The 15,593-nt window shown below is 64.8% G+C and overlaps 1 protein-coding gene across 4 annotated transcripts in view; it reads left to right on the forward strand.

The window, feature by feature from the left end:
* Positions 1-15,590, forward strand: part of C20H1orf159 (chromosome 20 C1orf159 homolog) — a 34,455-nt gene extending 18,865 nt beyond the window's left edge. Inside the window, exons 2-11 of one of the 4 annotated variants that reach the window (XR_012089835.1) lie at positions 1,254-1,366; positions 1,774-1,867; positions 2,916-2,991; positions 8,129-8,224; positions 8,524-8,589; positions 11,447-11,581; positions 12,866-12,891; positions 12,989-13,019; positions 13,247-13,443; positions 14,364-14,469. Coding sequence is in view for 3 of the 4 variants with exons in the window: in XM_073007976.1 (XP_072864077.1) it covers positions 1,796-1,867; positions 2,916-2,991; positions 8,129-8,224; positions 8,524-8,589; positions 11,447-11,581; positions 12,866-12,891; positions 12,989-13,019; positions 13,247-13,392 (648 nt within the window). In the remaining variant the exon portion in view is untranslated. Of the gene's footprint in view, positions 1-1,253; positions 1,367-1,773; positions 1,868-2,915; positions 2,992-8,128; positions 8,225-8,523; positions 8,590-11,446; positions 11,582-12,865; positions 12,892-12,988; positions 13,020-13,246; positions 13,988-14,363 lie in introns of those variants that run through there. The other 3 variants (XM_073007976.1, XM_073007975.1, XM_037985244.2) reach the window with 3 other exon arrangements.
* The last annotated feature ends 3 nt before the right edge of the window (positions 15,591-15,593 follow it).

The following is a 15,593-nucleotide window of genomic DNA, read 5'->3' on the forward strand; positions in this document are numbered from 1 at the left end:
GAAATCTTGGTCTTCTAGTTGCTGAATCAAAATGATGTTTTGTGACTTAATGTGGTACTCAGGACGCCCTCAACCAGAGAGGGAGCAGAAGGGTCTGTGATGTCTGGAGTTTTCCACCAAGCAGAGGAAGACGGACTCTGCTGGGCAAATGTTAAAGGGACAAAAGGAAAAACAGACTTGATCACACTCTGTGGGTGGGGCGAGCAGCATGTCTGTGACTTTAACACGTTCCATCTGAAGGATTTCATGTCAGAGAGAGGAGGAGCTGAATCAGAGGAGAGCGTGCCTTTTTTTTTTTTTTTTTTTCCTTCCGAGATGGAGTTCGCCTTGCGCAGGCTGGAGTGCAGTGGTGCAGTCTCGGTTCACTGCAGCCTCCACCTTCTGGGCTCAGGTGATCCTTCCACCTCAGCCTCCTGAGTAGCTGGGACCTCAGGCTCCCGCTACCAGGCCCAACTAATTTTAAACTTTTTGTAAAGTTTAATGGGGTCTGGCCGTGTTGCCCAGGCTGGTCTCCAACTCCTGAGTTCAAGAATTCCGACCACCCCCACCTCCCAGAGTCCTCCAGCAGGCTCACACCTAGGCAGCCTGGTCCGTTTGTGAGGCCATGACCTCAATCCAGCATGGAGTGGGTGACAGAGTGGAACATCCCTGTGGCAGGGGATTGGATCTGTGTCCTCCAGGGCCTCAGTCTCCTTGCTGCTCACAGCCCTTGTCCAAGGACCCCTGGCCTAGGCCATCAAGAGGAGCTCTACAGGCCTGGCTCGGCCTCAGCCCCTCTCAGGGTAACTTGCCAGGGAGGCCCCTGAGCCAGTGCAGTGATACCACTTGAGGGTTTGTGCGCCTGGCAGGCGTCTCCTCCCTTTACTTAGGAAGGCAAGGCCATGGTGCCAGGTCCTGTGGCTGGCAAGTGCAAGAGAGAGGGGTTTGTGCGAGAGGACCGGTGCCCACTGCGTGCAGCCTGGGCCACTGAGTCCGTGCTCCCTCAGCAAAGGCCAGGCCAAGGGCCTGTATCCCAGGCACTGTCACCCGCAGGAGGCCAGCAGGCCAGCTCGGGGGAAATGCTCGTGGAGACAGCCCTGCCAAGGCCCCCACAGCCCAGGGACGGCCCCTCCAGGACGCTCTGCTCGACAGCCAGGGACCAGCAAGGGTGTGGACAGAGGGCCCAGACTGGACCCAGACCCCGCACTGTAGGCCACAGCCCACATGGGTTGCCCTCGAGTGACCACAGCCTCACCTGCTGCCTTCATCTGCAGGACTGGGCCCGGGTCTGCACGGTTCAGCTGAACCCATGAGCTCCCAGAGCTAACCCCTGACCACCAGGGCGGGCAAAGGGCTGATGTCGGTATCCCACATCCTGGAGGGGCAGGTAAGGCCCCGCCTACACCTCGCCCCACCCGTGCCTCCAAAGGCCCCAAGCCCTCGCACTTTCGTCCCTGCCTCTGCCACGCCCCATCCCACCTCCATTTGGCCCCACCCTACCTGCCACAGCCCCACCCACTTCCATTTGGCCCCGCCCTCCTTACCACAGCCCTGCCCATCTCCATTTGGCCCCACCCTCCCTGCCTCAGCCCATCTCCACTTAGCCCCACCCTCCGTGCCACAGCCCCACCCACTTTCATTTGGCCCCGCCCTCCCCACCACAGCCCCACTCATCTCCATTTGGCTCCACCCTCCTTGCCTCAGCCCGCCCCGCCAACATCTCTATTTGGCCCCACCCCCGCTGCCTCGGCCCCACCCCATGTGTTTGGCTCTGCGCACTCCTCACTGTTGCAGGCCTTGCGCATCCGCTCCTGGCATGGCGCTGCGGCACCTCACCTTCCTGGCTGGCCTTCTGGTGGGAGTTGCAAGCAAGTCCATGGAGAACATGGTAGGTGCCCCCGTCAGGTGTCCACGCGGCCTAAGCCAGGGCCTCTGAGGAGGGCGGTGGGCCCTTGCCCTAGGGGTCTAACCCTTCAACCTTTAGGACACTGATGTCCCAGCCCCAGAGGTGCTGACCGGGTCCACTGCTGGGGTCAGAGGGGCCTGTGCCTCGCAGAGGGGAGCCCTGCACTGCCTGCTTGGTGAGCACCTGCTCAGGAATGGCTGGGTCTGGCAGGGTCCCCGTGGTGAGGCATCCTGACCCGCACTGGGAGCAGCTCTGCCAGCGGTGACGGCACAGCCCGCCGCACGTTGCTATCGGGGAGTGTAGCTGCAGCGGTTCCAGACTCCCAGTCCGAGTGGGTGGGGGGTGGGGACCCCTCGCCAACCTGGCTGGGGCGTTTGAGGGACTGGACCTGGACCTCTCCCTGGTGGTGTGGATTCTCTCCCGTACTCCACCGTCACCCCTGAACGCCCTCACCATTCACTGCATTCAGGTGACGAGCAACAGCACAGCTGTGATCAACACACAAGCCGAGGGCACCCTGAGCCCCCCAGGCCTGTCCAGCCTGCCTGTGGTTAAGGAATGGGCCCTCACACACACCGTAAATGCCAGCACCCAGTGCACCTGTGCAGCACCTGGGCACCCAGGTGTGAATTCGTCCCCTGAAACGCCAGCCAGGCCCAGGCACTTCCTCTGTGGGGTCAAGCTGGAAACCTGTGATGGAGGGGTGTCCAGAGAATTGCAGAGAATGTCGGTGGCACTGCCACGGCCTGCGGGTGCCACCTCGTGGGGGTGGTTTACTCTGTTCCAGGCCCAGCTTTTCCTTGGAGACCGCCCACCCAGGGTCCCACAGGGATGTGCACTGTGGCCATGAGTATCCCCTCCTTGCTCCCAGGCCCACAGGGGACAGAGGGCCACCCGATGCTGACTCCAGAAGAGGCTGGAGCTGTGGATGTCGAGATGTGCTCACACGGCACCCCTCAGCCACTGCTGCTCTGGGCACGAGCCTGCCTGGCAGGTGCGTCCTGGAGTTTCACTGCTGTGTCCCCTCCAGGCCCAGCTGCCCGAGTGCTGTGTGGATGTGGTGGGTGTCAACGCCAGCTGCCCAGGCACAAGCCTGTGTGGCCCAGGTAAGCTACTTTGTCCTAAGCAGATTCCAGATCAGTCACTGAGCCACTGGCGTGTGTGCCGAGGTCCCTCCCCTCGGTGACAAGGACAGTGCTCATCTGCACTGCGGGGCCAGGGGAGTGGACAGGGCGGTGAGGACTGTGGAGCTTGGGGAAGGACAGCTGAACCTCCTTCCTGGCGGGTGGCCTTGAGCATCGGCCCAGTGAGGAGACTGGCCTGGCACAGGGCTGGGAGCAGAGGCAGGAGCTGAGAACAGAAAGGTGCTGGGGGAAGGGTCTGGGGGAGTGGCCCATGAGCTCAGCCATTCTCACGGGGCAGTCCTGGCTCTAGGGGCCTTTGGCAAAGCCCGAGACATTTTTGCTGGTCCGTGCTCGGGCAGAGGTGCTGCTGGCGCCTGGTGCGTGGAGTGGGATGCTGCCAGAGGATGCCTGTGTCAGTGCGCCACAGGCAGGCCGTGTGCATCGGAGGTTCTGGGAGGCTGCAGAAGGGACTGCCTGGGGGCAGCTGGACGTCGGGAGGTCGAGGCTGGTGGGGGCAGCCAGTGGGAGCAGCCAGGAGAGGGGAGGACAGAGTGAGAAGGTGCAAGGTCCTCTCCTTGGCAGCCCTTGGGGTGGTCTCCAGTGGGGCCATGGTGGACTTGGGGCTGAGATGCGCAGGCTGTCCCTCCAAGGGCCTTGGCACTCTCATCCTGGGCGTCCAGCCCTCCCATGATGGAAGAACCCAGAGGGGCTGCTCCTGGGGACCCAGGGGCCTTGTGAAGAGGGCATGGCCAAGACAGAGGCTCAGGCAGCCAGTGAGCCTCGGCGTGGGGGTCCGAGGCTGGGCATGGGGGCCCGAGGCTGGGTGTGGGAGTTGGGGAGGCTGCAGGAAGGCAGTGGTGACATCTGAGGTGCAAGCGGCGTAGGAGGAGGAGGGTGGCACAGCTCTGAGGGAGAACAGAGGGACTGGGAGGAAACAGAGCACCTTGGGGCCCCTCATGCTCTGATGCTGAAGCCCTGGTGGCCAGGTGAAAACCACTCCACTCACACCCCCATGGCAGCAAGAGTGCTGGGGGCGTGGCGTCTCCTGTGAGGGGTCCTGTACCTCAGGCACTGCGTGCTGGGGGCGTGGCGTCTCCTGTGAGGGGTCCTGTACCTCAGGCACTGCGTGCTGGGGGCGTGGCGTCTCCTGTGAGGGGAGACCTCAGGCACTGCGTGCTGGGGGCGTGGCGTCTCCTGTGAGGGGAGACCTCAGGCACTGCGTGCTGGGGGCGTGGCGTCTCCTGTGAGGGGTCCTGTACCTCAGGCACTGCGTGCTGGGGGCGTGGCGTCTCCTGTGAGGGGAGACCTCAGGCACTGAGTGCTGGGGGCGTGGCGTCTCCTGTGAGGGGAGACCTCAGGCACTGCGTGCTGGGGGCGTGGCGTCTCCTGTGAGGGGTCCTGTACCTCAGGCACTGCGTGCTGGGGGCGTGGCGTCTCCTGTGAGGGGAGACCTCAGGCACTGCGTGCTGGGGGCGTGGCGTCTCCTGTGAGGGGAGACCTCAGGCACTGCGTGCTGGGGGCGTGGCGTCTCCTGTGAGGGGAGACCTCAGGCACTGCGTGCTGGGGGCGTGGCGTCTCCTGTGAGGGGTCCTGTACCTCAGGCACTGCGTGCTGGGGGCGTGGCATCTCCTGTGAGGGGAGACCTCAGGCACTGAGTGCTGGGGGCGTGGCGTCTCCTGTGAGGGGAGACCTCAGGCACTGCGTGCTGGGGGCGTGGCGTCTCCTGTGAGGGGTCCTGTACCTCAGGCACTGCGTGCTGGGGGCGTGGCGTCTCCTGTGAGGGGAGACCTCAGGCACTGCGTGCTGGGGGCGTGGCGTCTCCTGTGAGGGGAGACCTCAGGCACTGCGTGCTGGGGGCGTGGCGTCTCCTGTGAGGGGTCCTGTACCTCAGGCACTGCGTGCTGGGGGCGTGGCGTCTCCTGTGAGGGGAGACCTCAGGCACTGCGTGCTGGGGGCGTGGCGTCTCCTGTGAGGGGAGACCTCAGGCACTGCGTGCTGGGGGCGTGGCGTCTCCTGTGAGGGGTCCTGTACCTCAGGCACTGCGTGCTGGGGGCGTGGCGTCTCCTGTGAGGGGAGACCTCAGGCACTGAGTGCTGGGGGCGTGGCGTCTCCTGTGAGGGGAGACCTCAGGCACTGCGTGCTGGGGGCGTGGCGTCTCCTGTGAGGGGTCCTGTACCTCAGGCACTGCGTGCTGGGGGCGTGGCGTCTCCTGTGAGGGGAGACCTCAGGCACTGCGTGCTGGGGGCGTGGCGTCTCCTGTGAGGGGAGACCTCAGGCACTGCGTGCTGGGGGCGTGGCGTCTCCTGTGAGGGGAGACCTCAGGCACTGCGTGCTGGGGGCGTGGCGTCTCCTGTGAGGGGTCCTGTACCTCAGGCACTGCGTGCTGGGGGCGTGGCATCTCCTGTGAGGGGAGACCTCAGGCACTGAGTGCTGGGGGCGTGGCGTCTCCTGTGAGGGGAGACCTCAGGCACTGCGTGCTGGGGGCGTGGCGTCTCCTGTGAGGGGTCCTGTACCTCAGGCACTGCGTGCTGGGGGCGTGGCGTCTCCTGTGAGGGGAGACCTCAGGCACTGCGTGCTGGGGGCGTGGCGTCTCCTGTGAGGGGTCCTGTACCTCAGGCACTGCGTGCTGGGGGCGTGGCGTCTCCTGTGAGGGGAGACCTCAGGCACTGCGTGCTGGGGGCGTGGCGTCTCCTGTGAGGGGAGACCTCAGGCACTGCGTGCTGGGGGCGTGGCGTCTCCTGTGAGGGGTCCTGTACCTCAGGCACTGCGTGCTGGGGGCGTGGCGTCTCCTGTGAGGGGAGACCTCAGGCACTGCGTGCTGGGGTCGTGGCGTCTCCTGTGAGGGGTCCTGTACCTCAGGCACTGAGTGCTGGGGGCGTGGCGTCTCCTGTGAGGGGAGACCTCAGGCACTGCGTGCTGGGGGCGTGGCGTCTCCTGTGAGGGGTCCTGTACCTCAGGCACTGCGTGCTGGGGGCGTGGCGTCTCCTGTGAGGGAGACCTCAGGCACTGAGTGCTGGGGGCGTGGCGTCTCCTGTGAGGGGAGACCTCAGGCACTGCGTGCTGGGGGCGTGGCGTCTCCTGTGAGGGGAGACCTCAGGCACTGAGTGCTGGGGGCATGGCGTCTCCTGTGAGGGGTCCTGTACCTCAGGCACTGAGTGCTGGGGGCGTGGCGTCTCCTGTGAGGGGTCCTGTACCTCAGGCACTGCGTGCTGGGGGCGTGGCGTCTCCTGTGAGGGGAGACCTCAGGCACTGCGTGCTGGGGGCGTGGCGTCTCCTGTGAGGGGTCCTGTACCTCAGGCACTGCGTGCTGGGGGCGTGGCGTCTCCTGTGAGGGGTCCTGTACCTCAGGCACTGCGTGCTGGGGGCGCGGCGTCTCCTGTGAGGGGAGACCTCAGGCACTGAGTGCTGGGGGCGTGGCGTCTCCTGTGAGGGGAGACCTCAGGCACTGCGTGCTGGGGGCGCGGCGTCTCCTGTGAGGGGTCGTGCACCCCAGGCACTGCGTGGGCGCAGGCAGCTATGCAGCAGTCATGGTGCCCATGGAGGGGCCAGGCCAGCAGGTCGTGAGTTCCTAGGGCCGAGGTGGCCCCATGTACGGGCGCAGGGTGGGAACCGTCAGGCGCGTGTGGAGAGGGGCCAGGCCTCGGTGTTGGATGCACTTCTCCCTGTGTACGGCCCCACCATTGGCAGCTCTCAGAGAAGCCCGGTCACGTCTCCGCTCGGGGAGGCAGTGGGCACTTCTGGGGACAGCGCAGAGCTGGTGTTGGGCTCCCTGCCGTGGACTCCATTCCTCAGCCTCTGGGGCAAGAGACTCTCAGGTCAGAGTGAGCCTCACTGAGGTCCGCCTGAGCCCTGTGCCAGGAGATGCCGGGAGACAGGCTGCGCCAGTGCTGGGAGAACGCGTCTCCGCCCTGGGAGGACTGAGTGGGTGGGCTTCCATTCTCCCAAGAGGTGCATCCGCAGAGTGGCCCCTGTCACAACCGCGCGGCCCAGGCCCACTCTCCAGCGCGGGATCCCCGTGTCGCCACGGCCAGTTCGTATTCAGGTCAGTCCGTGAGGAAGGGTCAAGGCGTGTGGTCCACCCGTGGCCCACACCAGCATCAGCACTGTAGTCAGCATCCAGCGTGTGTCTGCTCAGCTCTAGGCTAAGTGTTGGAGATACTTGGAAAGTCGAGGGGTAAGAGTCAAGTCCTGTCCTTAAAGGCACCCTGGCTGGTGGGCAGAAATGAGGCTTCGGGGCAGCATCGGCCTGGGGTGGGAATGAGGCTTGGTTTTGCAGGATCCCCCAGGAGAAACCCCGGGGAGGGCGCCAGGGTGTGGAGGTGACAGACGGACCAAGGGTCAGGATCAGCTTGGGGCAGGAGGCTGTGTTGCTGGGGGTGGGCCTGTCCTGCCTGGACCGCTAGAGGGAACACTGCATGCGAGGCAGCGGCTCCAGGCATTGCAGGTGGGGGTCCTGGGGAGGCCGTGGGGGGTCCTGGGGGAGGCCATGGGGGGTTGTGGGGGGTCCTGGGGGAGGCCGTGGGGGGTCCTGGGGAGGCCGTGGGGGGGGTCCTGGGGGGGGCCGTGGGGGGTCCTGGGGAGGCCGTGGGGGGGTCCTGGGGAGGCCGTGGTGGGGGGTCCTGGGGAGGCCGTGGGGGGTCCTGGGGGAGGCCTTAGGGGGGGTCATGGGGAGGTTCCTGGGGAGGCCGTGGGGGTTCCTGGGGAGGCCTTGGGGGGTCCTGGGGGAGGCCATGGGGCAGGCATTGCAGTGGGGGTTCTTGAAGAGTCCGTGGGGCGAGAGCTGGGTGGTGGAAGCTGGGCCCATCCTCCAGTCCTGCAGAGCACAAGCCCCCACCACAGGCCTGTTCATTCCGGATGCTGCTGCCTACCACTTTCTGGAGCTCGCAGTGTGGAGTGCTCAGGGCCAGGGTGCTCTGTGTGGAGTGCACAGTGTGCAGTGCTCAGGGCCCCGCCACGCTCCCTGGGGGTGTCCTTGTCTACCGCCTGCCCACCCTCCAGAACACGTTTGTGTTAGTGTCCGGAGTGGAAGTTACCTCACCAACTCAGAGAATCATTCCCAGGAGACCGAGCTGGTGTGGATTTCGCTTTGGCTGACTTGCCTGTTCTCTGCCCCACGCAGGCTGCTACAGGCACTGGAACGCGGACGGGAGCGCCAGCTGTGTCCGCTGTGGGAACGGAACCCTCCCAGCCTACAATGGCTCCGAGTGTAGAAGCTGTAGGTCTGCCCGGCTGCCCCTGGCTCCCTTCTCACAGCTCCAGCTGTGGGAGAAACTGTGGGAGTTGCTGTCTGTGTCCCCACCTTGCCCCAGAGCCACTGTCCACTGGGGGAATGGCCCCGGGAGCCCCCTCTTCTCGAGTCCTCTGGCCCATTCGGGACAGCTTTGTGGTGAGGGCTGCTCCACCCCCTCAGCCACTTGCTTTCGTATTTCCGGCCTGAGATCCCCTTCAGGGTGCTCGTGGGTGTCCCTGTGGGCTCCATGCACACAGGCTTCCCACGGCTCTGCTCTCCTACAGTCGCTGGCCGGGGTGCGCCATTCCCCATGAACAGAAGCTCAGGGACCCCCGGGCGGCCACATCCCGGTAAGTCTCAGCAGGCCATGGCCGCCTCTGCCGGTGTCCTGGGGGCTGGGGCTGTCAGAGCCAGTGCAGACCCTGACCACTGACGCGGCCACAGCAGGCTCAGGGTCTGCAAAACAGGGCCAGTGGAGAGTGCGGCAGCCCCTGCGACTTGGGGTCAGCTGACGTGGGTGGGGGTGTGGGGGCATCGCCAGGGCTCCACCACATCTCCAAAGGGCCGTAGTTAGGGGAGGCCCTCACGGCCACACTGCACCCTCTCAGGGTCACGCGGCTCACAGCCACACGCTCTCAGGTTCACACTCACGGCTCACGGCCACACCGCACGCTTTCAGGTTCACACTCACGGCTCACAGCCACACTCAGGTTCACACTCACAGCTCACGGCCACACCGTGCACTCTCAGGTTCACACTCACGGCTCATGGCCACACCGCGCACTCTCAGGTTCACGCTCCCGGCTCATGGCCACTCTGCGCACTCTCAGGTTTACACTCACGGCTCACGGCCACACTGCGCACTCTCAGGTTCACACACGACTCACGGCCACACGCTCTCAGGCTCACACTCCTGGCTCACGGCCACACCACACACTCTCAGGTTCACACTCATGGCTCATGGCCACACCCTCTCAGGTTCACACTCATGGCCACACCACACACTCTCAGGCTCACACTCCCGGCTCACGGCCACACCGCACCCTCTCAGGTTCACACTCACGGCTCACGGCCACACCATGCATTCTCAGGTTCACGCTCACGACTCACGGCCACACCGCACACTCTCAGGTTCACAGTCACGGCCACACCACACGCTCTCAGGCTCACACTCCCGGCTCACGGTCACACCACATGCTCTCAGGTTCACACTCACGGTTCACGGCCACACTGCACGCTCTCAGGTTCACACTCATGGCTCACGGCCACACCCTCTCAGGTTCACACTTATGGCCACACCACACACTCTCAGGTTCACACTCATGGCTCATGGCCACACCGCACACGCTCAGGTTCACGCTCATGGCCACACCACATGCTCTCAGGTTCACACTCATGGCTCATGGCCACACCCTCTCAGGTTCACACTCATGGCCACACCACACACTCTCAGGTTCACACTCATGGCTCACGGCCACACCGTGCACTCTCAGGTTTACAGTCCCGGCCACACCGCACATGCTCAGGTTCACACTCCCGGCTCATGGCCACACCGCACATGCTCAGGTTCACGCTCACGGCTCACGGCCACACCGCACACACTCAGGTTCACACTCATGGCTCACGGCCACACCGCACACGCTCAGGTTCACGCTCATGGCCACACCATATGCTCTCAGGTTCACACTCATGGCTCATGGCCACACCCTCTCAGGTTCACACTCATGGCCACACCACACACTCTCAGGTTCACACTCATGGCTCACGGCCACACCATGCACTCTCAGGTTCACAGTCACAGCCACACCGCACATGCTCAGGTTCACGCTCACGGCCACAGCGCACATGCTCAGGTTCACGCTCACGGCTCACAGACACACTGCATGCTCTCAGGTTCACACTCATGGCTCATGGACACACTGCACATGCTCACGCTCACAGCTCATGGCCACACCACACACTCTCAGGTTCACACTCACGGCTCATGGACACACCGGATGCTCTCAGGTTCACACGGCCACACCACACATACTCTCAGGGGCATGCTCACAGCTTGGTCCTGCCTCTGCTTCGCCCCAAACCCACCCCAGCCTGTGGTCACAGTCCCAGGAACCAGGAGGAGCAGGTGCTCTGAGGTCTCTGCTAACCATGCCTAGCAGCTCTTCCAGGGTGTGTGGCCCCAGGAGACGCAGACACGCAGGCCGGACAGGAATAGCTGCCACACTGCCTGGTCCTGGGGCCATCGACACCTGATCCTCAGGAGGACACAGGGCCCGTCTCCCAGACGGACTCATCTCCTGGGCCTCTGAACCCACCTGAGATGTGGGCGTGGCTTGCAGACCCTCATCTTCAGCAGAGGAGGACATGCTGGACCTGGGGCCGGGGCTGACTGCTGTGTTCTGAGACGGCAACACCCTCATGTCTTTAGAGCATGGACCCGGGCCCTGAGCTGGGTCCATTGCTGACCTGAGTGGCGTGTTTTAGGGTAGAGTTGGCCTAGATGGGCTCCTGGCCTCCTGTGGCTCTGTGCCAGGGTCGGAAGGAGCAAGGCCCCCAAGCCTGGTGAACACACCTGTGTCTCCGGGTTGGGAAGTCCCCTCCCCAGCATCTCAGAGCACACCCAGCAGCCATCGCCAACTTTCCTGAGCCCCAGGCCAGCAGCCCCGGCTCATCCTGGCCCAGGCAGGTGGAGGTGAGTGGGGAGGTCCTGGCCCAGGCAGGTGGAGGTGAGTGGGGAGGTCCTGGCCCAGGCAGGTGGAGGTGAGTGGGGAGCAGGAGCATCTGCTGCCAGCTTGAGCCTCTGCCCTGTGTGGGGGCCCCAGGGCCTGTGCTGATTCCCAAGGAAGGAACAAGGCTGAGAATCCCCTGACTTTCAGGGGCAACTGGAATCGGGGTGGCGTCTCTGCAGAGCCTGGCCAGGGCCAGATCCTGTAACGCTCCCAACATCTGAGCTCCTGCCAGAAGCTGAGGCCGGGGCAGGTGCTAACTTTCCCAGACCCTGCAGCCAGATGTCCAGGCATGGCTGAGCCTGCAGGGATGACCCAAGGCCAAGTGCAGAGCCCTCGGCACCCACAGCCGGCCCGTGAGACTCAGGCGTGTTCAGGGAGCAGCGAGTCTGCCGTGCGCTGGTGGCTCCGGGGGCCAGGCGAGGAGGCAAGGAGCCAGGGCCACCGTCCTTCCTGCCCGCTCAGCGGTGTCTGTCTGCAGGGGCTCCGCGCGTGGCCGCCTCCCTCTTCCTGGGCACCTTCTTCATCAGCTCCGGACTCATCCTCTCCGTAGCAGGGTTTTTCTACCTCAAGCGCTCCAGTAAACTCCCCAGGGTCTTCTACAGAAGAAGCAAAGGTATCTCCTGGTACAGCGCGTGCCCCACGGGAGGACACAGGCAGGTGGGACCCAGCTGTGGGGATGGGGCGCCCCAGGGTCTGCCACGTGGCTTTTGGGTCCAGTTGTGAGAAGAGCCGTCACTTCCCGGAAACGGCTGTGTGTGGATTTGAGGGTCGAAACACCAAGGGGCCTTCCTCGGGCCCAGAGCCTCCGCTGGAGCCCTCTTCCGGCAGAGGTGGCTCCCCGGGGCCCTCAGGGCATGACAAGGGGCGAGTGGAGCGGGGCCAGGTGGCTCTCGGCAGCTTGGACTTGCTGGGACTCCTCTGGTAGCCACGGCCCCTCCCTCCCCTCTCCTGGGGTCAGGGCCGGCCAGGCTGGTGCAGGGCCCACACCCCAGCCTACACCATGCTGTACACATGGTCACCGCAGGCCTGGGCACTGACCCCTCCCACCGAGAGACCTTGTGGTGACTGTGGTGCCTTCAGGTGGGGGCGAGTTCTGAGCAGGGTCCATGGTACCTGCCCTCATTGTCCCAGGCCGGCCCTCGCGGGGTCTCTGCCAGGCAGATGGTCCAGCCGGCAGATCGGACCCCGAGGTGAGCACTTGGCCAGACTGTCATACTGAGCTGGGGCCTCCTCCCAGGTCTGTGGGCAGCCCCGTCTGGCTGCTGTGAGACCCCTGTCCACCCCTTTCCACCTCTCTTGGGGTCCCAGGGTTCAGCCTCCAGTTAGGAGCCCGCTGCCAGGGGCTGCTGCACAGCCAGGCACCGAGAGGCCCCGGCCTGCTCAGCATCTCTGCCTGTGGGCACCCTCGGAGCAGGGCAGGGCTCAGGGCTTGGTCAGCCCTGGTGGCCACAGGACAAGGAGAAACCAGGTTGACCACAGTGCCACAGCACCCCCGCCATGGGGGCACCATGGAGGCAGAAGCCCACGGCCCTGGGGCTCAAAGCCACCTCGTGCCTGAGGCTCGTCCTGGGAGGGTGGGAGGGCAGCCCTTCCTCTGGGACCCTGGAGCCTAGGGAAATGCTTCTCATGAGGGTGACTCGTCCCCTCTGCTGAGGTGGGAAGGTGGGTCTGGGGAGAGGGGACTCGCCTGGGGTGCTAGGGAGGCCCCCGCACCTCTGAGTTCCCTGGAGGAATGTGGTAGGGCCAAGGGCCAGGCTGACGCACTGCAGGGAGAGGTGGGGTGAGACCAGCCTGACCCCACAGCCCCGGCGCCTCTGCTGCTCCGCGGACTCCGCGCTGGGCTGATGCTGAGGCAGCTCCTCGGCTCCAGGATGACAGTCCGCTTTCTTCCCCACAGCCCCGGCCCTGCAGCCTGGCGAAGCCGTAAGTAACCCGTGTCATCCGGGCTGAGCGTCCCCGGCCGCGTGTGCCTGTGCCGGGCCATCCCAAGTCCTCACTCTGCCTTTCTCTCCTTTTCAAGGCTGCAATGATCCCCCCGCCACAGTCCTCAGGTAACAGCATCTTCCTGTGGGGTTTCCCATCTCTGGGCCAGACCCAGGGTGCTCGTGGGTGTGTCCCCAAACAAATGGATTTGCCTGGCTCTGGATCTCGGCCGCCCCTGCCCAGGTCCCCAGGAGACCCACGAGGCTGGGCCAGGGCCGGATTTGGCTGGCACCCCCTGCTCTGGATCTCAGCCAGATTTGGCCAACACACCCTGTCCGCCCCCTTTGATCCCCAGGACTTCCGTGCCCTTTCCTGTTCCTGAGACGTGGGGTCTGCAGGAAAGGAGGACCCACCACAGGGCAGACCCCCAATGCCTGCCCCTCCTTCAAGTCCAGCTCCGCCCAAGGACGGATGCAGCCGGCCTCCGCCAGGCCCTCCTGAGCAGCCGTCGCTTCAGTGGCGCTGGGTCAGGTGGACCCAAGGGTCAGCCTGGTTAGGACCCATTTTATAGGCGGGGCCACAGACACAGAGAAGCTGAGTGACTGGCCCACAGCCACACAGCTCCAAGGCCATGAGCAGGGCTCACCCAGCCTCCATCCCCCTGTGCAGAGGTCTTTCATGGGGGCAGGTGACAGTGCCTTAGGGGACAGACAGTTCTCCATCAAGGCTGGACCTGCCCGTCCCTAAAGCAGCCGTGTCTGCAAGGGCCCAGCAAACCACACGGTGCCCAAGTGCCCCAGCCTGCCAGCTTCAACAGCAGACCTTTAATCTGACTGTCCTAGAGTTCAGAGTCCAAAACCAAGGGGCAGGCGAGGCCACGTGCTTCCCGAGGCTCTAGGGGAGGACCCTGCCCGCCTCCCCAGCCCCTGCCGGCTCAGGCATCTGGCTGCGTTGCCCGTCTCTGCCCCCTGGTCCCACGGTGTCTCCCCCACCTCTGCGTCTTCTCTCTCCGCCTCCCTCTCAGGTGGGCACTGGCCATTGATTCAGGGTCTGCCCCAGGAACCCTGGGCGATCACGCCTGAGACCCTGACGTTAACCCCTTGCAAAGCCCCTTCTAAATAAGGTCACATTTGAGGTCTCGGGGCTAGGGCCTGCTTGTCGCCCCGAGGTACATGGTGCTCTATGACCCACGTCTTTGTCTTCAGGGATAGCCTGGCCCTCGTCCCGGCCCCGGGGCCCAGGGTGTGAATGAGAGGATGCAGCAGGGCAGGAGGAAGCCGTCCCTTTCCTGAGCCGGAGCTCTGAGGGCACCTTCGGGGCAGGGGGCATCTGGGTTCCCATCTGGTCAGAGTAAACAGCCCCGGATGCCTGTGCCATGCCTGCTCCCGAGAGCCTCCGGTAGGGGCTGAGGCCTGCACTGTCCCTGCTGTCCAGGTCCCACTCTGACCCTGCCTGTCTCTGACCCATTTCAGTACGGAAGCCGCGCTACGTCAGGCGGGAGCGGCCCCTGGACAGGGCCATGGACCCCGCTGCCTTCTCCTCGGCGGAGGCCCGTATCAGCAATGTCTGACCTGGAGGCCGAGACCACACCATGCGCTTGGCAGCAGGGACCCGGAGGCTGACCCCTTGGCGGGAACCCGGCACAAAGGGTTGGCATCGCCCAGCGCCCGGGACAGGCCTGGGCACAGCCCTGGCTCTGAGTCCCTCTGTCTCCCAGCCACAGACACCGAGGGGTCCCGGGCCGCCTGAGGCTCCTTCCCACCACAGCCGTCTGTTTGATGGGACCAGGAGCAGGCATCCGTGAGACCTCAGAGCATCATCAGATCAAGGCCGTGGGGGGTCCGGCCCCCCCAGGAAACACAGTGAGGCCCCAGCGCCTACAGCCCAGATGTAGGCCTGGCTCAGGCAGCCAAAGCTGGTGTGGTCTACGGGGCAGGCACCACTCTGCCTAGAGAAGCCAGGGGCTCTGCTGCGATGCCCTCTGGAGCCCCATGCCCTCCGGAGCCCACGATGGGCAGGACTCCTCCAGCACCACCGCACCAAGACCCCTGAGAACAGTGAGGCTTGTCCTCGTGCCATTGCAGCCGATGCCGGGCCAGTGGGGAGGACGCAGCCTGGGAACCAGCTGCCTGAGACCGGGGCGCCTCTGGGCTGTCCTCCCGTGTGGCAGAGACCCCAGGCACACAGCCAGCCATTTCTGGGGCTGCAGGATAGCTTCCTCTTGATCTCTTTCTGTATTGAAGCAGAAATTCACATGCAGGAAAGTCCTCCAGAGCTCTGCGGCCCCCGCTCGGACCCCCTGGGCCCCGTGCCTGGACCCCCGGGCCTGGACCCCGCGCCTGGGCCCCGGGTCTGGCTGATCCCTGCCCACGCGGGGCACCCCACATCTAACCCCCACAAGTCACTGCCTCGCTGGACCTGCCAGGCGGCCCTGGCGCTGTCTGAGTCCCGGGGTCCCTCCCGGGGTTCCTGGGAGAAAGGCTCCTTTGTGGCCGCCCCCTGCACACCAGGCTCGGGCTCCACTGTGGTCTCAGATGCACTGTCTGCTTCAGCGTCGGGCCCCCATCCGAGGGGTGGCCTGGCCTTCGGGGCCCCCACGCTCCTCTGTGAAGTCCCCCGTGGGTGTTGCCGTGGTCCCCGGGACCTGGGCCAGTGGGAACGTGGGGGCACTGGGTGCTGATATAAAGTCAGCGTTCCGAGCT

Source organism: Chlorocebus sabaeus, chromosome 20 (assembly GCF_047675955.1).
Source record: "Chlorocebus sabaeus isolate Y175 chromosome 20, mChlSab1.0.hap1, whole genome shotgun sequence".
NCBI classification, from domain to species: Eukaryota; Metazoa; Chordata; class Mammalia; order Primates; family Cercopithecidae; genus Chlorocebus; species Chlorocebus sabaeus.